Here is a 22,463-nt window from a genome sequence, read left to right on the forward strand (position 1 = left end):
GAGGCTGGACTTTTTTTTTCCAAGTCACTTGTCTTGTCTCTCTCACCCACCCCGGTCTCCCAGCGGCCCCTCTCTGTCTCACGGAAACACAAGATGCCAACCAAATCCAAGAATAAAGTCCTTTATTGTCTTCTGAGATGTGATAGGGCTAGGGACCCTAGGGCGAATCAGGTGGGACTTCCCTGGACTCTGTTGTAGAGGAAGATGGCTCCTTTGGCTGAGGGGCAGAGCTCGGCCCACATTTCCATCTCCTGAAACCTCCGCACGCTCTGTGGGGAGACAGTGAGATCCAAACACCCATCCCTCAGGTCTTTTGCAGGAGCTGTGCCCAGTTTCTGAGCCTCGGAGCCCTCTTCACTGCAGGGTCCCTAGGGAGACATGTTAAGGGAGCTGGACAGGTCCTTGGCCCTCTCTCCCTTGGGCTGTGGGCATGCCAATGAGGCCTTGTGGCTCTGGAGGAAAGCTCTGAGAGATTTGGGAGCCCTGTTTGACCCAGCCCACCAAGAAAGGCATACATCACCAGGCCTCTGCAAGTCCCAACTCAGTTACTCATTCAAGCAAAACTTTGCCACTTCGCACCTGTGCCTCCACAAAGATGATTCCCGTGGACTCGTGGGCCTCAGGTCCTCCACTCATGTAGTGCTTCCTCACCTGCTCAGAAGTCAGGCTACACCTGGACAAGAACATAAGCGTGGCCTGGTGGATGCCCAGCCCCTGGAGCCCCAGCTGCCGCAGCCACACCCCTCAATACCCACCTACCACAGGACCCAGGACTCTGTTCCCCAGAGCTCACTCACTGGACGTAGAACTCGGCACTGGCGCGGCCGGCACTGGTCTCATTTCGGGCGATGCCCAATAACAGCGGCTGGCTCAGGGTGAGCAGTGGCAGGTTCACCTGGGGCCAGGGGTCCCACCTGTCAGTGCCCACTGCCCACATCTTGCCCCTCTCAATGGAAAACAGCGCATGCATTACCCCTGCACATCATTTTACAGTTTGTAGCTCAAGTGCTCAGAATCACAGGATGTCAGCTCTTTGGCATGTTCATTTTACAGATGGGAAAACCAGAACTCGAGAGAGAGAATAATTTGCCTAGCATCACCCAAGGCGAGTCGATAAATCAACTCCTATTTACTCCTCTTTTCAACAAACCCAAGGTGAGTAGGCAAGACATTTACAATTATTCCCATTGTAAAGAGAAAGAACCTGAGGTACACAGATGTGAGGGCTAGAATTCCACTCCAGGTGTGCCCAGCTGCAAAGCCAAGTTCCTTCCTCAATTTCACATGCCTGCAGACCCTCCCATCAGACCGGACCGAGGAATTCTGGCATGTTCTACCACCTCCCTTCGGGCCCACCCCTCACTCACCTCATCACAGATCTCCTGGAGGACACTTGAGAAGAGCTCATGCACCACCAGCTCTCCAGGGAGGTCTCTGTGCAGGGGGCTGTCACCAGGGCACAGGGCCTGTGAGAGGTCAGGCTCAGCCCCTGCTCCCCACTTACTCCTGCCCTTCCTTCCCCATACTTGCTGGCCCTGAGGGCCTTTGCGGGAACAGTGTAAGAGTGTTGGTGATCACCTAACTTAGGCCCTCCTTTTCCAGATGGACAACCAGAGGTCCAGCTAACTCCTTGGCCCCATTCCCTAGTTTCCCACGGGTCTGGAGCAGGGAACACTGGGGAGGCTGCGGGGGTGCCTTGAGCAGAGACTTTCAGAGAAGTACCAGGCCAGTTCTTTTGAGAGATAAGGAAAACAAAACTGAGCCATCTGGGTCTTTGTGCGCAGTCTGGAATCTCACCTGAGGCTCAGGGTGCCCACCAGGCACGTCCACCAGCCCAGGTGCCTCAGCCACCTGCCGAGAGCGGCGCAGGAAGACAAGGAAGTCATCCGCAGTGACCAGTGTGGCGCCCACCCCCAGCGGGTCTGCCAGGTAGGCTTGCTTGTCACCCCAGTCTGTAGCCCCCTGCTGTTGCAGCCAGGCAGCAGAGCTGGACCAGTTGGTGCCCAGGAAGTCTCGGTAGGAAGTAAGACCTAGGCGCAGGAGAAGCTGTGGCCCTGGTGAGCCAGTGGGTGCCAGGGTGACAGAGTGCAGGCGGAACTTGGAGGCATCAAAAAGCCAAGGCTGGGCCTGTAGCCGGCTCTCCCAGATGGCAGCGATGGCCTTGTCCCCTTCTGGCAGTGGGCGACGATCGTAGGCTGGGCTCAGTTCAGCCCGTACCTGCTCCTCTGGCAGCCCACCCGGGGGGCACTGCAGCAGCAAGGACACCTCAGGGTCCATGGTCTGGACAGGGCAGCTCTGGAGAGGTCACAGCCAGACTTATCACCCTGGGAACCCACAGCCACCCACAGACCTCCTAAAGATACCCCCACCCCAGTCCTTCCGTACCCCACTGGGCAGTAAAGTGTCTTATCCAGCAAGAGCCAGAGACTCCTGCTGCCAGACATCCCTGGGACTCCCAGGCACCCCTACCACCTAGAGGTCCTGGGTCCAATCACCCTCTAATGCCCACGTCTCCCAAACCCAGGGCTCCTGCTTCCAACTCTGGACGCGCAGGTACCTTCACCAGGGCCCGGAAGCTGCTGCCTCCAGCTGGCACTCTCCGCACTCAGCCCGCAGCCTCCGCCCCTTTACCGGAGCGGAAGTGCCCGCCCCTCCTTCCTGGACTTCTCATTGGCGGGTCCCGCCCAGGAGCCCGCAGGGTCAGCCGTCCGGAGAACCTACCCGTCTGTTCTCTGCTGAGTCTGTCTTGTCCTGCGTTGATCTTCCGCGTCGTTATTCGGGATTTCGGCCCCGCCTCCTCAGGTCCTCCTCGCGGGGCAGGTCCGCGACCCTGGAGCGCGGTGGCTCGGCTTCCCTGAGCTCCGTCGCTGACAGCGTGACCTTGGGCAAGTCTTGCCTGCTGGGCTTCAGTTTACCTATCTGCACCAGGGAGTTGGGGTGGGAAGTGAATTTAATGAGCTGAGTATCCCCTTCCCAGCTCACATCTTAAAGCTTTGTGACTTTCAGGGTAGGATGGAGACACAGGAGGATCCTGTAACAGTCTGAACATGTCACTGCTGCCCACATAGGTTTTGGCCATGAACTCCTCTGGAAGAAGGAAGCAGGAAGCATCAGGGCCCAGGGATAGAAGGGCTCACAGATCCCTAGAAAAGGTGCACCCCTCCCCACCCTCACCACCACCCCCCTTGGTGGGAGGGCAGAGAGGACTCTAAGCCCAGCCTTCCTGGGAAATGCCAGTGGAGTGGGAGGGGCTGATGGATCATCCGATTCCCAGAGAGCACAGGGCCTCCTCTCCCTCTGGTCTCCCCCTGCAGCAGGTCAGGGTCATTATGGGGACAAGGGGCTACCTCTGGTCTCTTGCAGGACAGAGATGTACAACTGTCCAAGGCTCTGTCCTACGCCCTGCGCCATGGAGCCCTGAAGCTGGGGCTTCCCATGGGGGCCGGTAAGTGAAGGTCTTGGAGGCTGGGGCGAGAAGGGGCTCCAGCGCAAGGAGCAGGGTGAGCCTGTCTGACTGCCCTTCCCCATAGCTCCCACGATGGCCCTGTGGGGACAACACAGAGGGCACATCCCTCCATGTCCATGGACAGGGAAGACCGAGGCCCAGAGCCCAATATCATGTCTGGGGCAAACTGGGAAAGGAGCCTCTCTCCAGGCCAGACTTGGTGATACCTCCAGCCCAGTGGCCCAATAAACATATCCCAAGAGCGGGCACTGGGGGTGGGGAAGTTAGTGCAAATGAGGCTTATTGAGTGTCTACTTTGGGCTGAGTACTGTGCTAAAAAAGGTCACTTTATCCTTGTGACTCTCCATTAGGCAGATCTTATTTCCATGTCAGTTGAGGAAACTGAGGCTCAGAAAGGGGAGACTTGCTACAGGTCACACAGATGAACCCTTGTGACTCACAAGGTTCAGTTCCGGTTGCTATGGCTCCTTCTGTTAACTCTGGCCCAGGCCAGAGCAAGTTCAGCTCCTGAGCAGCCCCCCTGCCCACAGACGGCTTCGTGCCCCTGGGCGCCCTCCTGCAGCTGCCCCAGTTCCGCAGCTTCTCAGCTGAAGATGTGCAGCGCGTGGTAGACGGCAATGGGAAGCAGCGTTTCGCCCTACAGCCGGGAGACCCCAGCACTGGTCCTCTCATCCGGGCCAATCAAGGTCACTCCCTGCAGGTGGGGGCTAACGGGACAAGTCGGGGAGCCAGGTGGGACCCCTGCCTGGGAGGGGATGTCACTGCTGCCCATCCTCTCACCCATGCTAGGTACCTGAGTTGGAGCTGATGCCCCTAGAGACCCCACAGGCCCTGCCCCTGATGCTCGTCCATGGAACATTCTGGCAGCACTGGCCCTCCATCCTCCTCAAGGGCCTGTCCCGTGGGGGAAGGACTCACATCCACCTGGCTCCGGGACTGCCTGGGGACCCTGGTGTTATCAGTGGTCAGTGCCTCCCCTCCGGCTACGCCCACCTACTCTGTCCTCCCAGGGTCCCCCCCAAGGGTCTTAGCCTCTTTTGTCCAAGGCCATGCAGCAGCACCCTCTTCTCCCCATTGAGCCCAGGAGCCCAGCCTGCCAGGTTTAATAACTGCAACCCCAGACACCCCAAGCCTCAGCTCATTGTCTCTGCAGGCATGCGGCCAAATTGCGAAGTGGCCGTGTTCATCAATGGGCCCCTGGCCCTGGCAGGTGAGTCTGGACACAGCAGGGACCGCCCTAGGCCTTCAGAGAGGGCGTGAGTCACATCTCCGTTCTGTCTGCAGGTGGAATCCCCTTCTTCCGCTCTTCCAATGGGGTGATCCTGACTCCAGGGGACGCTGATGGCTTCCTGCTTCCCAAGTACTTCAAGGAGGCCCTGCAGCTGCGCCCTACCCGTGAGCACCACCACCGCACCCCCATTCTTTGCGCCTGAAGCCCTTGCCTTCTGCCCTTCACTCTTCCCCAGCCGCCAACCCCAAGCTGACTTAGGTCTTCTTTTCTCTAACCACCTCGTCTCTATCTCAGGGAAACCCCTCTCCTTGTCTGATAATGAAGAGACAGAGTGTCAGAGTGGGCCCAGGCACACCTCCAGAGGAAGAACAATGATCCGACAATAAAATATTTATTTTAAAAAAAGAAATGTAGAAAGATAAAAAAGAAACTCCAGTTTGAAGTCATGAATCATCCTGTAGCTACAGCCGGTCTTCTTCCTGTGCTTGGGCTGCTAGGTCAGGGGTGTTGGTCTCGGTCACTCAGACAAGGGAAGGGCGGGCACTAGAGAGCTCAGGGCCCACTCCCCTGGCCTGGGGGATGGCAGAGTCAGGCCCAGCCAGGTCCCTGGTCTGCACAAAGCCAGTGAGTGGGCGAATGTGCCCAGCTTGATGCGTGTCTGGAGAGGGTGGGGTCAGTGAGTTCCAGTGCGTGTGGGCTTATGAGTGGCCATGGCAGGTGGTGAGCGGGACAGGGGCAGTAAGACGGTCCTCAGAAGGCCTCGTGGCCCCCTGTGAGCTGCAGGAAGAGGTCCTCATCCAGCTCCTCCCCACGAGCCCGCTCCCGGGTTGACAGGAAAATGTAGCCCCCGATGTACTCGTGCACAATGCGGCAGCTGGCAGACACGCAGCTGAAAGCCACGTTGATGTGTTCATCAAACTCGATGGCCACCTACAGGGCAGGCAGGCAGAGGGGCTGGTCGGGGCAAGATAAGGGAGCAGCCCCTGCTCTGAATGGGTCTGGCCCAGCCTCCTGTCCCTACCCCCACCCCCACTCCGGGCCCACCTGTCGGATATCCCAGTTGACATTCCACTGGCGCATGTTGCTGAAGCGCCAGGTCTTGACCACGTCGCCCACGGCCAAGTCGATGCGGATCAGTCGGTTGTTGGCGATGCCCAGGATCTCATCTTTCCTGCTGCCCTTGAACCTGGCCCCCAAGGGGACAGATTGTGAGCCAGGGCCCCACCCTGCATGGCCTCAGAGCCCTCCCAGACAGCTTGATGCGGTGCTCAGGAGCAAGATTCTTTGGGCCTCAAGTTCCTCATCTGGATAGTGAGGGTTAATTGATATAATCATTATAGCATTTGGTAACAGCAACCAGGATCCTGATCTGTCTCTGTCTCTCTCTGTTCTCTGTCTCTCTCTCTGTCTGTCTCTCTCTCTCTCTCTCTCTGTCTCTCTCTCTCTCTCTGTCTCTCTCTCTCTCTCTGTCTCTCTCCCTGTCTCTCTCTGTCTCTGTCTCTCTCTCTCATGTTTGCTGTGGGGATGCAGGATGTGGGGGCACATGGGATGCCACAGTCAGGCCTGCCCACAGAGAACAGGAAGGGAAGCTTCAGGGCGCTGCTCACCAGGCAGCAGGCGAGGGCAGAGTGGGCTAGGGTGGGCTCGTACCTGACCATGACATAGGAGATGCCAAAGTCTGGCAGGGACTGCCAGGCCTGGATGAAGCGCAGCTGGGCCTCAGAGAGCGAGAGCTGGGCCACGTTCTGGTGGGCCTCCAGGATCCGTGGGGTAAGCTGTGGGACCACACTGGTGAGGGGCCACTGAAGTCCCTGAGACCCCCTGCCTGTCCCCATCAGGGAGACAGGACGCTGAGCCTGGGGCAGGGCCAGTGTCCATTGTGGGGCCACCAGAATGCACCCCCTCACCACCACTCAGCAAAATGAGCTGAGCCAGGCGCTGAGGTGCACACGGGTGGCTGGATTGTGACCCCCCTTGCAGAGAGAAAGGACCAGCGCACTCAGTCTCAGGGACATGGTGGGATAAGGAACAACTGAGCACGTGGAGTTCCAGGGCCCAAAGATAGGCAGGCAAATGCCGTGGTCATTCCCGCCTCCCACTCCCTCTGGCACCTGTTTGGCCTTGAACTTTCGCTGGAAGCGGGGGGCAACAAGGCCATAGGGGTTGAGGCCCTCGGAGGCAGCGTCAGGGCCCTGGGGGTGGTTGCCCGAGCCCCCACCGCCTGTCCTTTGCAGGCTTAGGAAGGCCAGGATGGCCTGCACCTCGCTGGCGTAGCTGCTGTCCGCCATAGTGCGGCCCTTGGAGGCCAGTCGGCAGCCGGCCATCCAGCGGGCATACTGCTGCTCCTGGGGCGAGAGGACACGGGAGGGTGGTGAGGGGCAGGCCAGGCTCTCATTCAGCCCCCTGCCCCTGTCTTTGTTCCCACTCCAGTCTCAGCCCAGCCCTGGCCCCTGCTCAGCCCTCACATCCTGGCACCGCAGGTAGATCTCACTCATGCCCTCAGGGGAGGGCACCAGGAGTTTGATGCAGAATTTCTGGCCTGAGACGTTGACATCCGGAACCACCTCACAGCCTGGAGGGAGAAGAAGGGGTGGGCTAGAAGGCCGCAGAGGGGCAGCCCTGCCTGAGAGGCTCCCAGGCAAATGTCAGCCCTGCACAGCTACCTCAGGACAGAGGGCTCTTCCATGGCCCTCAGGAGGAAACAGGTGACAGCGTTCACCTGGCCGCACGCAGCCCTGCCCTTATCCCTGCCCCTGCCACCCTCACCCTTGAGGTTGAGCTGCTGAATGGGGTCGCCCGGGGCCTCGTCCTGGCTCTTGTAGTAGGACAGCGTGGTCTCCTTGAACACCACCCAGTGCTGGCGGTACCCCTTCAAGGTCAGCTTCCGGGGCCTGAAGGGGAGCGGGAGGTGGTGACATGCTCTCTCTCCACACCGGGCCCCTCCAGCAGGGCTGCCAGCTCCATTCCCAAACTCACCGGAAGATCCGGAGATTGTCCTTGAGTTCTGGGATGGTGGTGAGGCTGTCCTAGGGATGAGAGGAGTCAGAGCCGGTCCTGGTCCCTGTGCTTGGCCCTGACCCCCACCCCTGATCGGAGCCCCTCCTCACCAGCATGTCTGTGGGCGCTGATCCCTCCAGCTTCACCTCCAGGTTGCTCAGGGCTGTGTCCAGGTCGTCCAGCCCGGGGTCTGTGCCAGTTGGTTCACCCACCTTCCCACTCTGGGACAGCTTGTTGATGTGGTACTGGGTGGGGTACATAGCCAGGGAGGGCTTAGCGGCAGCCCACTCCCCTCACCGTGCCCTGAGCTGAGCTTCCCCAGAGATGGGGCCCCATTCCAGAAGTCCCTTCCAGCCCCGGGACTGGCCTGCACCCAGCCACCTGGGCCCCCAGGCCTGCCTGGCACCTGCAGGGCTGCAAACACCATCATCTCCTCCTCAGTGCAGTCAATCTCCTCCAGCAGCAGGTCCCACCGAGCCTGCTCATACAGCTGGGTCAGTCGAACCGGGTCTGTCTGGAGCGGTGAGAGGGTGAGGCTGGGCTGGTCAGGTGCCAAGTACCCTGAGCACTCCATGCACCCAGCCCCTGCGAGCCTCAGCCTTCAGCCCTGCCATCCATGCTGCAACAAGCTCATTTAGTGGTACCACATGGGCAGAAGATCCCAATCCCTGGCTTACAGCCTGCCAGTCCCAATTGCCCAGGTAAGTGGCACCTTTTCCCCTCTAAACTTTTTGGTACAGATGTTGACTATATGTCTATTGTGCACCCCACAGGCTGCTGAGGGAAAAATGGGGACTGAGTAAACCCATCAATAAATTAGTGATTCAAGAGTGGCAGTAAAAGCCGTAAGAGAAATAGCTGCGAGGTGTGGCTCGCTCATGCCCTCCGGCAAGGACACCACAAGCTTGATGGCCATGACAGAGAATGGAACTGGGTTGCAGGGGGCTACTCTACATGAGAAAGTATTCAGGGAGGGCTTCCCTAAGGAGGTGACATGTTGTGCTGAGACCCAAGGATGACAATGGGCCACTAAAGAGAAGAGAGATAGGAAGAACATTCCAGAGAGAAGGAACAGAGTGTGCAAAGCTCAAAGAGGGATTCCAGTTACCCACAGAAGACCAAGCCCACACCCTCTAAAACCCACCAAAATTGATAGCAAAAGCATAAAAAAGGTAAACTCAAAAGGACAAGAAAGGGAGAGGGGACTAGAGCAAGTAAGAAATGCCAGCAAAATCTGGGACGATGGGAAGCAAAAATGTGAATAGGAACTGAGTTTCAGGGGAAGACAGCTGGGCTCCCACAACATTCCCCCTCTCTTGTTCTATGATAAAGGCACTGATGAGTTCTGAAAATAGGCAGAAAGCAAACTGCAAAATGGACAAAGATCTGGACAAAGGCATCCCGTTCACGTGGCAGACCCTGGAGAGGTTCCGGTCTGGGACCCCGTGGCTGAGAGGTGAGGATGGGCAGAGATGAGGACTGTAGAAATTCTATAAGAGGAGCAGGTCCCTCCCCACTCCCTACAACCAAATGACAGCCAGCTGGTACCTGGAAGAAGCCAGAAATTTACTCTGAAATGCTGAGCTGGAGGTACCCCTGCATTTGGTACTCCAGGCATAGCTGGATATGCGTGGAGGGGGTGCAAGTTCCTGAGAACAGACGCATGAAGAGAAGGTTGGCAATCTGAGAAGTGAAACCCCCCAGCCCTTCTCCACTTGCCACCCAAGACTTTGGCGGTGAGCCTTCTATGCTCGGTCAGGAGATCAGAAATTTCACTGCTAAGAAACCAATAGCTAAAAGAGAACCCTCCCTCCAAAGAGTGATGTCCTTGCCCTAGCACCCCCAAGAAGCCCACAGAATGGCGAGCCCTATTCATCTACTCAGAGTTTCCGATTGGCTTCTTAGAGCCTTACTTGTAAATATGAAAGGCCAGGCAAGGATCACTCACATTTAAGGAAAGCTGCCAGCATGAACTACAGAGATCAAGACAAACTGGGGCAAAAAAAGAGCTTGGAGGCAAAATACCGCACTCATAAAACAACAGAATGCTATAGCAATTATAGGAACATATAGCAATTAAGACCGTGTGGCGTGGGCAAGAGGAAATGAATTGACCAATGGAACCAAAGAGAGTCAGAGAGAGACCCACACCTGACTGAGGACAAAGGAGATCCTGCAGTCACTGGGGAAAGGATTCTCTTTTTAGTAAATGACACTGGGTCAATTAGATACCCATGTGTCAAAAAAAATTTTTTGTACCCTTACCTCACACTACATACAAATATCAATTCCAGATGGATGGCAGAACTTAAAACAATAAGGGCTTTAGAGAAAAACAGGACTGTGTCTTCGTAATCTTGGAATAAAAAAAGATTTCTTAAACAGGACAGAAAAGATATTAATCCTATAAGAAAAAATATAAATCAGATTATATTAAAATTAGGAACTTCTGTTTATCAAAATCAACCACTAAGAGAATGAAAAAGTAAAGCACGGAGTAGGAAACTATGTTCACGATGTATTTATGTGACAAAGTACTCATATACCAAAGTTATAAAGAACTCTTCCAAAGTGGTATGAAAAAGACAAGGAAGTAAATATAAAAGTTGGCAAAAAAACTGGAACAGAAACTTGACAAAAGAGGATATCCAAATGGCTAATAGCCCTATGAAAAAGGGCTCAACCTGATTAGTCATCAGGGAAATGTAAATTAAAGCCACATATAAAGCACATCAGTGGCTGTCTGGGGGTGGGTGTGGGCGGAGGGATGACAACGGCAAATGGGCCCTGGGGAACTTTCTAGGGTGATGGAAATGTGCTAAAACTGGACTTTGGTGATGGTTACACAACTGTAGACATTTAGTAAAAATAAACTGAATGCTTACAACGGGGGATTTTTATGGTATGTAAATTATATCTCATTAAAGCTGTTTTAAAAAACATATAAACAAAAAACCATACGAGATACTTTTACACACCTACAAGAATGGCGGTAGGACATACCTACAGAGGTGGGACATACCAAGTACTAATGAAGCTGTGAAACAGCTGAAAGTCTCATACACTGCTGATGAGAGTGTCGGCTGGTACAACCATTTAGGAAAACTATTTAACAGTCATCCAATGTCTGCCCTGGAACCCAGCAATTCAGCCTCTGGGTATAAACTCCGCAGAAATGTGTACCTATGTTCACAAAAAGACATATACTGAAATGTTCATAGCATCTCTGTTCGTAATAGCCCCAATCCAGAAATTACACAATGCTATCAACAGTAGAATGGAAATTAATTGTGGTATATTGACAGGACAGAATGTTATACACCAATGAGAAAGAATAAACCACATCATATAAGCATAATGCTGATTGAAAGAAGCCAGACACAAAAGAGTATAGACCGCGCGATTTCATTTATGTAGATTTCGAACACAGGCAAATTTGTCTGTGGTGTTAGAATTAACATCAGTTGTTGTCCTTGTGGGAGATAGTCCCTAAAGGGGTGGGGGTCGGGTGGGGCTTCTGGGGGCTGGTAAAAGTGCTATAAGCTTTAAAAAGGAACACTCAGAAAAGAAGAGCTCTTAGAACTTAAAAGTACAGCTGCAGAAATTCAAAATTGAATAGTTCGGTTAGAAGATAAATCAAGGAACTCTCCAGAAAGTAGAACAAAAAGACAATGAGCTTAAAAAACAAGAGAGAAAAGATGAATGACTAATTTGTTTCCTTGAAGAATCAATCCAGGAGGTCTAATATCTACTAAGTTCTAGAAAATAGGAACAGAAAAATGGAGGGGAGAAAATTATTAAAGAAATTATTAAGTGCATTTTTCCAGAACTGAAGGACCCGGGTTTCTAATTTGAAAGGGCTCAGCAAGTGTACAGGCCAATTAATGAAAAAATATTCATACTATCGAGAGATTTAGAACACTAAGAGATAAAGAGATTTTAAAAGTTTCTGGTACCTCCCTCTTATCTCCAAGAAAAAAAAAACTGTGTCACAGATGGAAGGACTAAAAATAAAAACGGCATCAGACTTCTCAACAGCAACATTGGAAACTGGAAACTAGGAGACAATGGGAAAGTGGGCTTCAAAATTTGGCAGGAAAATGTTTCAAACTTAGAATTCTATACCTAGCCAAACTATGATGTGACTCAGAACTGTGACCTTTTCCGTCATGCAGGATTTCAAACTGTGGAAGCCTCACATATCCTTTTAGGGGAAGTTACTGAAATATATGCTCCATAGAAATAAGAGAGTTCAACATGAAAGACGAATACAAGGGATCCAGAAACCAACAAGTCCCATATAGGAATTCCCAGGAAATAGTGAAGGGAAGTCCAAAGACAACAGTCACACACTAGGTAGAGTCCTGCCATTCCACAGTCCCGAGAGAGAGGGAATCAGCAGTGTGGCTGGGGTTGCTATGTTGAGAGGACTTGGCTACGGAATAGCCCAACTCATCACTGCGAAGACCCCCATTGTCAAGCCACAGCCACATCGAGAATGTCCAGATGGCCTTTTGGGGTCTCTCTTCTAACTATGCACAGACAATTAATAGAAAAATAAGTTAATAAAAATATAGCAATTATGAACTATAAGAAAAACTTGACCAAGAAAGGAAATATCATTACTCTGTGGCTTAGCTAAGAACTCTGTTTATATGTGTTACTATTTACAGCCATGATCATGTTGTTTTCACCAAAAACTATAGCACAGCTCAACTGGAAAGGTGCAAAGAAATGTGTGTATTGTAGGGGAAGAGGGGAGGGTGTAAGACAGCTAAATCTGCATCTTTCATAAAAAGTCAGTAGATAATGTGTGAAATGAAAAAAACAAGGAATAGAAATATATAAACATGCCATAGACATAATCACTAGAAAGAAAAGCTGCAGTTAAAATCTACAATCTCTAGGGATTGGAGATCTGGGTTAAGGAGAAGTGTGGCAGGGAACTACTTTTGTTGTTGTTCCAGACCTACTGGGATTATTTAACTCTTTAAGCCATCGTATATTACTTTGACAAAAAATAAAATTTAAGAGACAGAAAGAACAACAAAGAGCAAATGGCTTTTAGATATTGGACAACAGACCACACAGAACAGAGAAGGGAAACATGGTGACTCCTAAGATTGCCCCAGCCAACTGCCTGGAAAGAGAGTTTCCAGCCTGTAGCTCAGCGAGGAAGTCCCCAAACAGAGCTCAGCATATCCCCTGGGATTGAGGAGATGTAGTTGAGAATTTGGGGAGTCCAAGTTCACAGGACAGTACTGGAGAGGAGACAGCAGCACAGAGAGAAAACTCTAGAAAGGAGCAGGGAAGACATTTGTTAGACCTCGCCTAGGGTGGGAACAGATCACACCCCCAACAGCCAGGTTAGAGAAACCTCATGTATATGACACATCAGATACGGTACGCAGAAGGCTATTCCCTTAGTAAGGAGGTAAGTTAGCCCTAGAGTAAAGGAAGTTCTTGTCCTGCCTAATTAATGTTCAAGGCTTAGAAAGATCAAACTGTTTCCAAGTATCTTAACTTCATCTTCAAACAAGGTTTACAAATATTTAAAGCACTACCAAAAAAAAAAAAATCAGCATCCAAGAACATAAAATTCGTAATGTCTGGAATTGAATAAAAAATAACCAGATATGAAAATAAGCAGAAAAATACAATTAATTCTATCCATCACAGATGATAGAATTAGTAGAGAAAAGCATTAAAAGTTATTATAAATATATCCTATGTGTTCAAGAAAGTAGAGAAAAGCATAAGTAAAGAGAGATGGAAAATATTAAAAAGACGAAAATTTAACTTTTAGACATGGAATTAATGGCAGATTGGACATGGAAGAAGAAAAGATTAGTAAACTTAAAGATATAGAACCATCTGAAATGAAACACAGAAAAATAAGGCTAAAAAAAACCAGTGTCAGTGATCTGTGGGATGATTTTAAGCAGTCTAATAGTCATGTAATTGAAACACCATAAAAGGGGACGGTAGAAAAAATATCTGAAAAAAATAATGGCCTGGGGTGGTTCCATGGTGTAGTGGTTAGCACGTCTGCTTTACATGCAGAAGGTCTTGGGTTCAAGCCCCAGCAGAGCCACCGCCCATACCCCGGTGTGCCAGGCCCCGGGTGCATGCCGGGAGTGCGTGGGAGGAGACGCCCCGCCTTCAAAGATCCAGTTCTTAGGGGGAGATGGCAACATCCATAGGTCAGAGGTGGAACAGAGTGCGGGGTGGGGAGGGGGTGGGGAATTAAAAAATAATAATAATAAAAATAATGGCCTGAAATGTTCTAAGTTTGATGAAAGAAACTCAATGAACTCCGAGCACGAAAAACCTTAAATGAACCAAGGCACACGATAATCAAGTTGTTTAAAACTGGTGATAAAAAGAAAACTGTAAAAGCAGTCAGAAAAAAAAGATACATCACATACAGATGAGCAAAGAATGACAAGCAGACCCATTGTTGAAAGCAGTGCAAGACACAAGTCTGTGAAGTTAAGATATCATAAAAAAAACAACAACAAAACTGTCAACCGAGAACCCCTCACCAAGTAAAAATATCTTTCAAAATTACAGACATACAAAAGCTGAAAGGATTTATCACCAGTGGATCAGCACAAGAAATGTTAAAGCAAATCCTTCAGGCGGACAGAAAATGCTATCGGCTGGAAACCTGGGTCTATGCACAGGAATAAAGGGCACAGAAATGATGAATGTGTGGGCAGGTACAGAAGACTTTTTCCATGTTTCAAATGTCTTCACAGGACACTTGGCTGATGGAACTGCTCTGTGACTTGACTGTATGAATGTCAATATTCTGGTTGGGATACTGGTCAGGGGATACTGGGACCTCTGTATGTTATACTTCTTATAACTGTCTGTGAATCTACAGTGATCTCAAAACAGTTCAATAGGAAATAATTGACTGCTTAAAGTAGAAATAACAATGACAACTCAACAATTCTTCTCCTAGGTACATACCCAAGAGAGATGAAGCTATGTGGCTATGAATATTCATAGCAGTATTATTCATAACAGCCAATAGGTGGGGGAAAAAACAAATGTCTATTAACTGACGTAAATAAAATGTGGCATATCTATACAATGGAATATTACTCAGCCATAAAAAGGAATGAAGCCCTGAGCCATTCTACAACACGGATGAACCTCGAAAACATGCTAAGTGAAATAAGCCAGTCACAAAAAGCCGCATATTGTGTGATTCCATTCATACGAAGGATTCAGAACAGGCTACAGCAACAGAAAGGGAATTAGTAGTTGCCTGGAGCTGAGGGGTCTGGGGGATAAATAGGGAGTGACTACTAATGAGAATGAGATTTCTCTTCGGGGCGATGGAAATGTTCTAAAATTGGTTGTGGTAATGGTTGCACGACTCTGTGAATATACTAAAAAACGGCGAGTTGTATACTTCAAATGGGCAAATTATATGATATATGAATTATTTCTTAACACAGCGTTGTCATCATCGTAATAAGAGCAACAAGAAGCGTGATGACGTATTGTGGGCTTTTGCACGCGAAGTGAGGTGCGTGATAACAAGAGGGGAAGTGGAAGTATCCTGTCGTCAGGCTCTTAGACTATACGCGAAGCAGTATATTACCAGACGGTAATAGTGTATATGTGCTATAACCCCCAAAACAATGATGGAAAAAAAAAAAAGAGAAAGCGGCATAGCTAATAAGCTAATCGAAAGCAGATCAAATGGAATTATGAAAACTACTCAATCCAGAAGAAGGAAGGAAAGGCAAGAGAAGAGATCAAGACGCTTCCTAGGAGAGGATGCAGAAGAAGTGGAAAGGAGGAGGGTCCAGGTGGACGGGAATGGGTGGGACGCAGGGAGGTGCCCACCGCCTGATGAGGCCCGGGCCTCCAAACAGCAGCTGGGGCCATAGGCAGCCACAGAAGCCTTTTAAGCAGTAGTGACATGACCTAACATGTGTTTGCAAATGTTCATTGCAGATCCACGGGGTGGGAGCGGGGATCCCAGAGAGGAGAAAAGTCCACTGGGAAGGGCTGCAGTAACCCACGTGAGAGAAACTGATGGCTGGACAGATGAACAGACAGAGAGAGTGGGTGGTTTTGGATTTTAGTTCAGGGGAGGATCGGTAGGAAACGATGAGGGATGGGGTGGGTGGGAGAGCGAAGGATCCAGACTGCTGTGTAAGTCTGGGGCTTTGCAATGAACCCGTGAGTGGCGGGTGGTGGGGGCTGGCGCTGGGCAGCCTGGGAACCCAGAGTCCCGGTGCTGGCAGGAGCCTGAGGGGCCTCTTAGGAACCCGAGCCGAGACAGACAGTTGAACACACAAGTCTAGAGCTCAGGGGAGAGATGTCTGGGCTGGAGATTATAAACTTGGGAGGTATAAGGTACGCAGATGATGTTTAAATCCACGAGACTGGAGGAAGTCTCGTGGATTAAATCCTGGGGGAAGGGGTGGAGAGGAGGAGGCTGGGATGGAGGCTTGGGGCGCGCCAATGCCCAGAGGCTGGCAGACAGGAGCGAGAGCCCAGGAGCCTGCAGGGCAGCGGGAGACACCGAGCCGAGGGGTCACAAGGGGCTGAGTAAGAAGTGGGTGGGAAGTGAGCAGGGGACAGACAGCACGGAGGGCGTGGTCACCTCAGCAGCTGTGCTTCCTCATGAGGATGGCATGGAAGACAGCAGGTCGATTTGGCTGAGGGGAGAGAGGTGTCAAGGAGAACCCAGGGAACTCTGGGAAGCAGGAGGCAGGACTCCGCGGAGAAAGGACACTAGACCCCAAGGGTTCTGTAGACAGTGACTGCCGTCGAAGTTTTGCAGCGAAGGGGAGCAGAGAAGTGGGGCACAGGGCGTGCCTGTGGGGTTCTGGTGGTTTCTCAGAGGGATGCGTGGTTGTCAGCGCCGCCTGCTCCAGGAAGCCTTCCCTGAGCCCAGGTGCTGGGCATCGCCCACCTGAGCAGTCTTCCCAGGGGCACTCGCCACTGTCTACACTGATCTGGTCATTATCTCCCTCACGCCCCTGGCATGAGTCCAGGCCCAGCACTGTGTGGCGGAGTTAATGAACGGATGTCGATGGACAAATGGACAGACCCCTAAAAGTCTCTAACGTGGAGTCCAGAACCCCACCCTCGGTCCCCATGTCCGCTTGACCCAGACCCTGCCTCTCCGCAGCCCGGCCCACCTTGGGATCCAGGTCGAAGAAGCTGTAGTACTTGAAGCGCAGCCAGAGTGTGTCGCCGGCCTTGATGCCCTGCTGCATGAGGCACCTGGACGAGTCCAGCCACCTAGGCCACAGCACAGGCCATGGTCAGGGCTGGGGCTGGGGCCGGGGCAGGGCCGGGGACTGGGCAAGGGGGCTGGGCAGGGGGCCTGGGGTCAAGTGCACACATACAGGGAAACGGGAGGCGTGGATTTGGGGCGGGCAGGACATGGGAGGGTGTGAGCCCCAGGAGCGGGGCCCGGGGTGCAGACCCCACCAGTGGTGCACCTGCTGTGGAGCTGGGTCTTGTCCAACAGGGAGCTGGGCCGGGGCAGGCGCTGGAGCAGCAGGGGGTCCGGAGGTGGCTGCGGCCGGCTCAGCATGTGGTAGCAGGCCTCAGTCTGGGCGCTATCTGAGAAGTGGGCTGGCATCCCCCGGAACAACGCAGGTGCCATGCCTGGAGCGTAGGTCGGGGTCAGCCGGGCCTGGCCTCCAGCCCTGGGCTTTGTGGGCCTGGCCCCTGTGCCCCGCCCCCCAGCCTGCCCAGCCTGTGCTCACCCCCAGCCAGGACGACCTTGGTCAAGTCATACACCTCCCCCTCTGGCTCCTTCTCCTTCTTCTTCTTCTCCTTCTTCTCAGGAGCCCGGAGCAGAGACAGCTCCTCGGGGTGCCGGATACCTGAGGGGAGCTGGGCCTCAGCAGGGCCAGGTCCTGCCCCGTGACCTCCTGCCCCACCCACAGTCACGGCCCTGCAGGCAGGATGGGGAACAGAGCAGCAAGGACAATAGCCAGGCCCGTAAAGGGAGGGGACCAGCCCCTTTTCAGGACCCTGGCAGGGTGGCAGAGCGGGGATCATCTGGGGACTCACTGAGGAGGCGGCAGATGACAGCCACAGCCTGGAAGAGGGGCTGGGAGAAGCTGGCTCGGAGGCGCAGGGCGCAGCGATTAGGCAGCCGCAGGATGATGGGCCGGTGCTGGGGCCCGAAGAAGAGGCGGGCGTCGGCCAAGATACCGTACTTGTCCAGCGTCCAGTGGGTCTGCAACAGCCACTGTCTTTTCTGTTCCCACCAAATGGCATGGTCCGACCAGTCCTGCTTGCGTTCTGCGGGGCCACAGGAAGGTTGGGGTACACATCAGCCCCGGAGGGCCCTGCCCCCAACGCTGAGCAGAAGCCTAGGATTCAGAGGCCTGTGGTGGCTTCCCTTCCCCTGTCCAAGCCACGAGCAAGACCAGGCTGTGTCGGCGCGGGGTCTAGGACCAAGGTCACGGCAGAATGGCTCTTTGCTGGCTAACCCTGATTGTCCTTCTGGGCCCAGTTGCTATATCACTTCCTAGGGAGCTCTCAACTCAGAATCCCGATGCCTCAGTCTTAAGTGTCCCCACCGCATGGACTGCAGCCTTTCTATATCCTCCCACAATTCCTGGCTCACTGGCCTCTCCTCGGCACTTCTGGGAGCTCAGGGCTGAGGCCACGGCAGGGCCCTGGGGTTGTGCCTGGTACGCAGCTGCAGGCGCTCGGTCAATGTTTCGTGGTTCCTAATTCTGTGAACTTGGCCTAGCCTTTAACCTCTCTGTGCCTTAGTTTTCTAATTCATGGTCGCTGAACGGTGCCTGCTCTGTGGTAAGTGCTGTGTCTGTGACACACTCATGCAGGCACGTTCACACACGAGTGAGCATTCAGTCAGAAATGTGAATACTTCACTCGTCACGCAGCTAGCGATGGAGGACACATGGTGTCCCCCTCCTCCTCCCTCCAGGAGCTCGAAATGACACGAGGTGAGCACAAGGACCAAGGATGAGCACAGACCCCGTGAGTGTGCAAAGCCCTTCCATGCGAGGGGTCCAATTCCCTGCTTCCCGACACCGTCCCTAATGTCACTAGTGCTGCTTCACGAAGACAGCTTCCCGGCCTGGACCTGTCTGCCCTCTCCGGGATGTTTGAAACTCCCCTGTGCCCTCACTCTGTTCTCGGCCTTCTGGCACCCACTCCCCGCTCCTCTGTGGCCCCTCTCCTGGCCTGTCCCTGTCCTGTCCCTCCCCTCCCTCCTTGGCCATGGCCTCCTCCTGACTTCATCGCCTCATCCATGACTTCATCTTCCTGCAGCGAGCCCCAGCCGAGGGGCACATCCGCCGGCTTTGCTCCCTCCAGGAGCCTTGTTCATCAGGCCGTGTGCCTGATTCTGGGGCTAGAAGTGCCATGACTCCTCGTCCGAGCTGCAAGGCCCGCATCTTAACCTCCATCTGCCTGACATGGACGGAGGCGCCCGCCCTCCTCACCGGCAACTCCGTGCCACGTCTGGGGACTGGTGACGAAGATTCCCCTGTCAGACCTGGGCGTCGTCCCTTTCACTTTTAGCCACTACATTTAATGGATGTTGACCTCACCTCCAAACCCACCCTCCATCCTCACCGCGGACACACCGCGGGAGGCCATGCCTCCCTGCCTCCGGCCCGCGAGGGACCTGCCCTGGCCTGACAGTCCCTCTACCTCCAAAGTTCTCACGACAGCCTCCCCAGCCTTGTTTCTTGTCACACTCCAGGCATCCCTCCACCTGGCCTAGAGGCCCCAGTTCAGAAAATCCCCTGCCCCAGTATCATGCCTCACTGCTCCCTGCTGCGGCCCCCTCTCAGCAATCTTAAGTGGCTTCTCCTGGGAGGTGTCCCTGTCCCACACTGGGTGTGACCTCTCCAGGCCCCGTGCCGGATCCTCCTTTGCTGCATCAGTACTCGGCCCTGTGCCGGCCGCTGAAGAATGGGTCTCGCTTGCCTGGCTGCGCCCCAGGAGGCCGGGGGCTGCACGTGGCCCAGCTCAGCTGAGCATCCGTAGGCATCGGATGCTCTAAGGAACGAGCGAGAGCAGGAGGGGTGGGGACAATGTCCCCATCGCAGGGGACAGGAGCTGAAATGACTTGCCTTGGGGAGCTGTGCGAGGGGTGGAGGAGTGGGGTCTGTCTGTCTGACACTCTGTTTAGTCCTCTTATATTGCCATGTGCCATGCCCTGGGGACAACCAGGTCGTCGCTCGCTCTGCCCTGGCTCAGCCGGGCCCGCCTGAGTCTCGGCTGAGGCCCAGTCTCCTGAGGGACCCTCTGCTCCCCACTTCTGCTTTCACGGCCTCATTGCGCCCTGCCTTCTGGAAGCTCCCCTCACTGCCTCAGCCTTTTGGTCAGGCTGTCCTGGGGCCCTGTCCTGTCCACAAGCCAACTGACCTTCCTCCCAGGAGGCACATGGTGGGTTTGCTGGGTCTGAGGAAACCCGCCCACCCCCACCCTTGGGCCGCCCAGACTCCTGGCTGGGACTATCATGGGCCTGCCTTCCGGTTATGGCTATCGGAGTGAGTATACTGCCCTCCCAGGAAGGGACAGCCCCCACCCCCGGCAGGGAAAGGCCATGAGAAGCCCCCATGTCACTTGTCCTCCTGCTCTCAATAGCTGATACCACAGGCTGCTCCTCTGTAACTTCCTGTGGGGGCAGGGCCTGTCACCAGCCTGCGGAGGCCTTCCGCCCTGGGAGGAGGTGCGGGAGCAGGGCCCCCAGGTTCCCAGGAGGCCCCTCTGACCTCTCCTCAGACCCTTGGAATGTTACTTCTTCCTTAGCCCAGGCAAGACCCCTTCTGCCTCTACAAGTGGATGAATGGAGGACTGTGGCCAGGCCCGCTCCTTGGGGACCGAGCAGAACCAGCCCAAGTGGGAGGAAGGGAGAGAAGACAGCGGGAGGGAGGGGAAGTTGGGGAAACATCTTTTTTGGAACCAGATGATTAAGCTGGTGCCTGAGTCACCGTGACACTGTTATCGAGAGCTGCGCAGCAGGGATGGCCCGGAAGTGCCAAGGGACACCAGTCGTAGCTGCCCCATGGTGCTGAGGTCAGCAGCGGGACCGAGGGGCACTCACTGATCTCCTCCACGATCTTTAGGAGCACCCCGCCGATGTGCGACTCCCCCGTAACGCGGAGGGTGACTGACTCAGCCTCAGGATCCTCCTCTCCCACGAACACCCGCAGTTCCCAGGACGAGTCGATGTAGTCCCCGGCAGCCGTCTTCATGCCCGCCATGGCTGCAGCGGCTCTACAGAGGGAGAAGGAAGCGAAGTGGATCGGGGTGCTGGGGCTGGTAGGCTGCCTGTGTGTAAGCAGAAGAGACCCCACAGCGCCCTGGACAGGTAGGAGAGCAGAGCAAGCCCGCAGGCCATGGCAGCAGCAAGACACCAACTCAGGCAAACCTCAGACCCTCTCAACATCGCAGACGGTTAAGCCAAAAGGGCCCTCAGGGACCACGTTGTCCAACCCACTTCCACTTACAGACGGGAAGACAGACCCAGTGAAAGCGCGAAGGGGCTCAGTCAAGATCACCCAGCTTGACGGCAGAGCTGGGCACAACCTCTGTCTGCTTTCCCAGCCCACGGCTCACCCCAAGCCCACACTGGCAGCTGCCCACCCTGGAAATGGCTGTGAACCCAGGTCAGAGAATAATTCCAATCCTGGCCTAAAGCTGAGAGCCGAACACCTCAGACCAGCTGAGGCCTCTCTAGGGCACTGGAAAGACCAGGCTGCCATAGAGAGGAGCATGCTGGGCAGAGGGGCTGCAGGAGGGCAAGGAAGAGAAGGGGCACAGCTTACCTTGCCTGCAAGGGGTCGGCGCTGCAGATGGGGTTTGGAGTGTCAGTCACTCCTGGCTTCAGCCTAAACACCTGCAAACCGCTGGGCGCCTCCTTCACCTCTGCTTCCTTTTTGTAGCTTCCTTCAGAGGGCAGCCCTTGCGCCTTATCTTAAGCAGGGCGGGCTCAGCCCCTCCCCAGGGCGGGCTGGTGGCTCTGGGTGCAGGAAGCAAATTGCCAGCCTGCTGCTCAGGGCTCTAGGGTGGCCCCGCCTTGGTTACAAGTGAGGACCGGAAGCAAGGGAGGAGTGGGGTTGGTGGACCTAACACCACACAAAGGGTCCCCTCATTTGGGGGATAGTTCAGTTCAAAGTAGAGAAGCCACCAGTTTGTGTTCAGGACTAGGTTCCCTTGTAGGAAGCCATCTCCCATCTCCAGTGTGTCATGAGATGTGTGCCTTTGGGCCATAAAACATCACTGGGTTGACAAGGAGAGCCATGGGGTCGAAAGGATGGGATCCAGGTTATTTAGGATTTGGCAGGTCAAGCCAGCTTAAGACTCAATGTCCCTTATCACTACAAAGTAGATACTTGACGGCTCCATGGAGAAACAACTTCCTTAAATCCTTCCTGTCCCCTTTATTGGGACTCTATTTCCATACATGTCAACCTAGCGTTGCCCCAGGAAACAACTAAACAAAAAGAAATTGGCTCGATCATTCACAACCGTCCTGCCCCACCCCTACAAGTAAGGCTTCAAATCTGTCACTTCCTGTCCTACCTGCAACATGCTCTCCCCCACCCCCAGTGCGATCATTCCTGTCAAGTCCCTACTCAAATATGACCTCAGAGGGTCCCTGAGAGCCCAACCTTTCCCGCCCACCCCTGCACTAGGATGTGGATGTACACTTTGGGAGACAGGCCTTGTGTCCACTCCCGGCTCCCCGCAGGAACTTGGCCTTTCCAGAGAATGTTTGGGGCTGAGGAA

At 53.8% G+C, this 22,463-nt stretch overlaps 3 protein-coding genes across 15 annotated transcripts; 1 reads left to right on the forward strand and 2 right to left on the reverse strand.

Annotated features, from left to right (window-relative positions):
• Positions 1-105: 105 nt before the first annotated feature.
• On the reverse strand, positions 106-2,698 carry NUDT22 (nudix hydrolase 22). Of its 2 annotated transcripts, none has more exons than XM_039860080.1 (6): positions 2,558-2,698; positions 1,798-2,295; positions 1,368-1,466; positions 798-895; positions 580-673; positions 106-269 (listed from the first exon to the last, which is right to left on the reverse strand). In XM_039860080.1, exons 2-6 carry the CDS (start codon positions 2,275-2,277, stop codon positions 168-170), a joined length of 873 nt encoding a protein of 290 aa, XP_039716014.1. In that variant the 5' UTR covers positions 2,278-2,295; positions 2,558-2,698; the 3' UTR covers positions 106-167. The 2 variants fall into 2 exon arrangements, with proteins under 2 accessions (XP_039716014.1, XP_039716015.1); XM_039860081.1 differs by having other exon boundaries at positions 2,496-2,594.
• Positions 2,678-5,127, forward strand: TRPT1 (tRNA phosphotransferase 1). 12 transcript variants are annotated; one of them, XM_039860089.1, is made up of 8 exons: positions 2,678-2,802; positions 3,069-3,152; positions 3,364-3,445; positions 3,997-4,166; positions 4,256-4,430; positions 4,551-4,676; positions 4,751-4,861; positions 4,992-5,127. In XM_039860089.1, the coding sequence occupies exons 2-8, from the start codon at positions 3,078-3,080 to the stop codon at positions 5,081-5,083; spliced, it is 831 nt and encodes a 276-aa protein (XP_039716023.1). In that variant the 5' UTR covers positions 2,678-2,802; positions 3,069-3,077; the 3' UTR covers positions 5,084-5,127. The 12 variants fall into 12 exon arrangements, 11 of the variants coding, with proteins under 11 accessions (XP_039716023.1, XP_039716021.1, XP_039716019.1 ...); XM_039860087.1 differs by having other exon boundaries at positions 2,683-2,802; positions 3,007-3,152; XM_039860085.1 differs by having other exon boundaries at positions 2,700-2,820; positions 3,007-3,152.
• A 165-nt stretch (positions 5,128-5,292) lies between these two features.
• FERMT3 (FERM domain containing kindlin 3) lies at positions 5,293-22,214 on the reverse strand. The gene is made up of 15 exons (XM_039860049.1): positions 21,500-22,214; positions 20,776-20,948; positions 17,754-17,987; positions 17,444-17,563; positions 17,174-17,342; positions 16,868-16,970; positions 8,101-8,208; positions 7,805-7,939; positions 7,674-7,723; positions 7,464-7,588; positions 7,163-7,269; positions 6,809-7,042; positions 6,348-6,472; positions 5,742-5,883; positions 5,293-5,627 (listed from the first exon to the last, which is right to left on the reverse strand). Exons 2-15 carry the CDS (start codon positions 20,933-20,935, stop codon positions 5,448-5,450), a joined length of 1,992 nt encoding a protein of 663 aa, XP_039715983.1. The 5' UTR covers positions 20,936-20,948; positions 21,500-22,214; the 3' UTR covers positions 5,293-5,447.
• Positions 22,215-22,463: the final 249 nt, after the last annotated feature.

The sequence above is a fragment of the Pteropus medius genome, unplaced genomic scaffold (assembly GCF_902729225.1).
Source record: "Pteropus medius unplaced genomic scaffold, Ma_sr-lr_union100, whole genome shotgun sequence".
Lineage (NCBI taxonomy): Eukaryota > Metazoa > Chordata > Mammalia > Chiroptera > Pteropodidae > Pteropus > Pteropus medius.